The 4,804-nt window shown below is 59.1% G+C and overlaps 1 protein-coding gene across 1 annotated transcript in view; it reads right to left on the bottom strand.

The window, feature by feature from the left end:
* Nucleotides 1–384: 384 nt before the first annotated feature.
* AMBP (alpha-1-microglobulin/bikunin precursor) overlaps nucleotides 385–4,804 on the bottom strand; it is a 5,926-nt gene continuing 1,506 nt past the window's right edge. Inside the window, exons 4-10 of the mRNA XM_010282544.1 lie at nucleotides 4,310–4,423; nucleotides 3,717–3,818; nucleotides 3,199–3,236; nucleotides 2,197–2,275; nucleotides 1,938–2,105; nucleotides 1,576–1,752; nucleotides 385–416 (exon numbers count right to left, since the gene is read on the bottom strand). Coding sequence (XP_010280846.1) covers nucleotides 385–416; nucleotides 1,576–1,752; nucleotides 1,938–2,105; nucleotides 2,197–2,275; nucleotides 3,199–3,236; nucleotides 3,717–3,818; nucleotides 4,310–4,423 — 710 coding nt within the window. The remainder of the gene's footprint in view (nucleotides 417–1,575; nucleotides 1,753–1,937; nucleotides 2,106–2,196; nucleotides 2,276–3,198; nucleotides 3,237–3,716; nucleotides 3,819–4,309; nucleotides 4,424–4,804) is intronic.

A 4,804-nucleotide genomic window follows, 5' to 3' on the forward strand; every position in this document is an offset into this window, starting at 1 on the left:
CCCACCACCAGCCCCTGGGAAACGGGGCTGAACCCCACCCAGCGGGATGCCCTGAGCCCCTCGGTGCCCCCGATGGCCACCCCAGCACCGTGTGGGCAGAGGGCAGCAGGCTGAGGAAGGGACAGAGACTCAGTGGGGAGCAGCCAGCAGCCCTGCAAAGTGTGGGTACACTGCATTGGGGAGGCCAGTGAGGACCCCACAGCATCCCCTGCCCCTCCTGGACCCCCCACCCTGCTCCCCGCCAACTCGAGGATGGACACTGGGCTCGGTGGTCACATTAGAGACATTTACTGCTGAAGGCATCTCCTGTGCTGCGCTGGCAGCTGCCAGCACCCTCCTGCCGGGCCCCGGTGCCTGGTGCTGGCAGCTCGTCCTCCGCCCGCATCAGTTTGACAGATGCAGAAACTCCTCGTCCTCTGCAAGCGGAGAGACACACAGGGTGATGGACAGACCCACAGACCCCCTCCTTGCCCTATGGACAGATGGTAATGGCTGACGCTTCCCACTTCGTCCCTGCTGTCAGTGTGGGGGGGAAGCGGTTTGGACTCTCTGCGCACCCCCATGCTGTCCCACCACCTGCCATGGTGGCATTAACGCACATTATATTGGTGATGGGATAATAAAAGATGGGCTCTGCCCTCAGATGTGTTACTCCAGTCCCATCTCCCATCTGTGGGGGTACAGCGAGCCCCCAGCTCCTACCCCACTGGGAGCAGGCTTACCCAAGGCTGGCTGTGGTTGAAGACCCCTGAGCTCGCCCCTCTGTATGGAGAGATTTCCCCTGCCATGCTCCTGAAAACTTACTTGTCCATCTGTCCTGAGGGCTGAGTGTGTCTCCCGAGGAGGTTCAATATGGAAACCCCTGCACTGACTAGAGCTGGAGGGTCTGGCAGGTGTCACCCGTTTGGTCCTTATATGGTGTCAGGGTCCCTACAGCCCCCAAATCTGTCAGCCACTCTTCCCTCACTGGCATCCCCTGCCCGGAGGCTGTCACCTCCACTGCTCCCCACGGCACCCCAGCCTGCTTGGGGCTGTGCCCCCTTTTATCAAGAGGGATTCTGAAATTCAGTCCTGGCCTCAGCACATCTGCAGCCTATACGTACCCTGCGGTGCGATACTGTCTGTAGATTAATGACCATATTCCTTGGTCTGTCAGAGTCCCTGACCCAGGATAGACCCATCCCAGGCACAGCACATAACCCATCCCAGACCCATCCCAGACTTATCCCAGACCCAGGACAGCCCCATCCCAGGCTTATCCCAGACCCAGGATAGACCTATCCTGCATTCATCCAGACCCAGGACAGCCCCATCCCAAAGCCATCCCAGACCCAGGACAGACCCATCCCAGACTTATCCCAGACCTAGGACAGACCCATCCTGAACACATCAGATCCAGGACAGACCCATCCCAAAACCCATCCCAGACCCTGGAACGTCCCGTCCCAACCCCAGGCAGACCCAGCGCACTCAGACCCAGCCCAGAGCAGGACAGAGGATGGTGCAGGCTGCTGCCCTGGCTCCCCCAGCACAGCACGGTGTGGTGTGGGCAGGGTGCGGGCAGAATGGGGGTACCTTCCAGCGGAGGAGCCCCGCAGTACTCCTTGCACTCCTTCTCTGAGTAGAACTGGTTCCCGTTGCCCTTGCAGCCTCCGTAGCTGAACGTGATGCACTTGCCCTGAGTGGCATCGAAGGCCCAGCGCATCACCAGCTTCTGGCAGGGACCCTGGATGATGGGCAGCCTGCAGGCAGCTGTAGGGACAGGGGGCTGCTCTGAGGGCAGGGGGTCCGGTGGCTCCCATACCTCCCACGTGGATGCCAGACCCGTAGTGTTCAAGGCCACTCTCAGATCCCCTCTGACGCCTCCCCAAAGGCACCTCCCATGCTCGCCATCCACGGGGTGCCTCGCTGGGATGTCTCCTGGTCACCCCACTCACCCTCCGTCCGGCACGCCTGCAGGCAGTCCTTCTCCGTGTAGAAGTTGTTGCCGTTGCCCAGACAGCCGCCATAGAGGAAGGTCTCACAGGCCATGGAGGAGGAGTTGTAGAAGAAGCGGGAGAGCATCCCGCTGCAGGGCCCGGGGTCCCGGCTCAGCCGGCACGAGTCTGCAGACAAGCACAGCACGGGTTTTTACAGGGAAATGGGGACGCAGGACAGGGGGGATGCCCGAAGCAGCCCCCCTCCCCTGGGACGTACCTTCCTTATTGCCGATGTAAGGGGGCAGGGGTCCCGCAGCCGAGCCCTCTTCGGGGGGCAGGACTGCTCTCCGTGCCCTCTGCACAGGGAAGGAAGCGCAGAGCTGCCATCAGCCCCTGCCCATAGGACCTGCTGCCTGCCCCATCGCGCCCCGCCGTGGCACTGAGCTCCCCCCAGGCCCTCGCTGCCCCCAGGATGGGCTCTGTTGGGGGCAGCTCTGCTGGGTGCTGCAGCCCATCCAGGCTCCGACCCTCCTCTGCTCCCAGCACATCATCCAGTCATCTTGGGTCAACAGGCTGTAATCCCTCCACACCTCAAAGTCTTCCTGGCCCTGTGCTCGTCCCGGGTGGGTGCCAGGATCATGTATTTTGGATAAAGACAGCCAAAGTGCCCCAGTCATGCCCTGTGCTGGGCTGGGGACAGGTCTCTCCTCTCACTGATGCAGGGTGGTGTGTCCTCCAGATGTGTTACCACTCTCAAGTCAACTGGGCTGTTTCTCCAATGAAAGTCCCATTCCCTCTTGAAAATCCTTCTAAACTCAACCCTGTGAGATTGGGAGGTGCTGGGTGACTGTTGCCAAAGGATCAGTGGGACCCTGAGCTGCCTCCCCATCCCTGGAGGGAAAGTCCTCAGCCTGGCTGGGACATCCACAGCCAGGCAAGGAGCAAGGAGATACCAGGCTCCACATGTGACAACTTTCACCCTGTGAAAAAATCCAAGTAGGAAAGGACCATTGCCTTCCACTTGGAAATGAGCCCTGCTGCCCACCTGGCCCCTAGGACCCTCTCACCCTTCAGCCTGTGCCTGTCTGTGCCCCCGTCCTTGCAGGCAAAGCCCATCAGTGGAGATGAAAGAGCATCTCCCAGGGAAGTCAGTGGGGCAACTGTCCAGACAACATGTCCTGCTCATGGAGCCTCGTCCCCGGACACCAGGTAGGCTTTGGCTTGGAGGGGATGTCCCCAGCCTTGATCCATCTCAGGAGGTCCCAGATAGACCACTCACCTGGGGCGCAGTTGCAGTCTCCTGGGGGACACATTCACCTGGCCCAGATGACAAGAGAGAAGATCAGCAGCGTGACGGGGGTGGTGTCCTGACAAACTCATCTCACCATGGTCCTGCACTATGCACACACAGGACCCCACGGAAGGGGATGCCCTCCCAGTTTCACCCCAGCGTTATTCCCCTCTTGCTGCTTTCCACCTCCCAGCTGCAGGAGCATCGCCCTACAATCCCCACACCACCTGTATCATGCTAGCACTTTCTGGCCCCTGGGCTGAGCAAGTTGCTCCTCAGGTCCTGGGAGCACCCAGCCATGGGGAGCAGTCATGAGTGTCTCTGGCTGTCCTGTGCTCTTGTCCCAACAGAGCGTTGTGGGGTGCATTGACCTGACAGCAAAGCAAGGACCCCGCGGGCCATCCCCCCTTCTCCCCAGCCTCGCACACCAAGAAGGAGCAGCCCCAGTGCACTGCTGTGCCAGGGGGACAGGCAGTGGGAGAGGCGCGTGCCACGTGGCGGGTTACCTCTGTTGGCCAGGATGAAGATGGAGTCTGCAGGGATGCCCATCTCCAGAGCCAGCTGCTGGAAAGCCTCAACAAGGTCCTCCCGCAGCTCCGGGCTCCTTCCTGGGCAAGGGAACAGACTGTGAGCAGGGTTAGAGTGGAAGGGGGACTTCACGCAACCCCCGAACCACCCACTGACCCACAGAGCTCAGGCAGGTGCAGGCAGGCCCAGTATCAGCTTCATGGTCCTACCCAACCTCCTTCATTTTTCTTGACCGGCCTTGGACAAAGTGGTTTTAGTATCTCTCAATCATAAAAGACAGCATCTCCTGCCACTTCAGGGCCTGGGTCTCTTCCAAGCAGATATTGCCACCTTCATCCCAAACAACAGGCTGGTTTGGATGTTTGTTGTGTGATGTGGCTCTAAGATGAGACTTATAAGACCTGATTCGTAAGACTCAACCTCTGCAGTGCCACAGATGAGCTGGTCCAAGGCACCACTTCCAAAGCCATGGTCAGGTCCCTCAAGGCCAAGGGACCCTTGGGTGGTATTTCTGACCAGCATTGGTCAACCCCAGAGCCTGCATGCCCCCAGGTGCCATAGCCAGATGTACCATACAGCTTCAGGGTGGTGCTTGGGCCAAAACTACTTTTCTTCTTCATCAGAATGACAGCGTATTCTTCGTAGTTGGTGCGGAGCACATAGGACTGGATAGACACGTCCCATTCTGGTAAGACAGAGACACAGGGGACATCATTCCTGCCCCTCAGGGAGAAATGGGGGCTGAAATCAGGCGGCTAATTCAATAAAATAGCTGTTTTTTGGGAAGCAGACTCTGATACCACCCCAAATCCCTTTAGGCTCACCAGCCTCTTCTTAGTTGAAGGGGTTGGAAACCAAGGGTTGCAGACAACTGAGATACCACCAACGCTCCTGAAATGTGTCTGGTGGGAGCCTGCCCCATCCTGTGACCCTGGGGATGGGAGGGATCTGCTGGAACATCTCATAGTGCCATACCTATGCAGGGACAGTGTTGAATCAGCCCCTTTCCCCCAGCTTCTCTCCATACTTTAGCTGGAAGTGATGCACAGTGCGGAGTGGCTGCTGA

This window comes from Phaethon lepturus, unplaced genomic scaffold, assembly GCF_000687285.1.
Source record: "Phaethon lepturus isolate BGI_N335 unplaced genomic scaffold, ASM68728v1 scaffold36982, whole genome shotgun sequence".
NCBI classification, from domain to species: Eukaryota; Metazoa; Chordata; class Aves; order Phaethontiformes; family Phaethontidae; genus Phaethon; species Phaethon lepturus.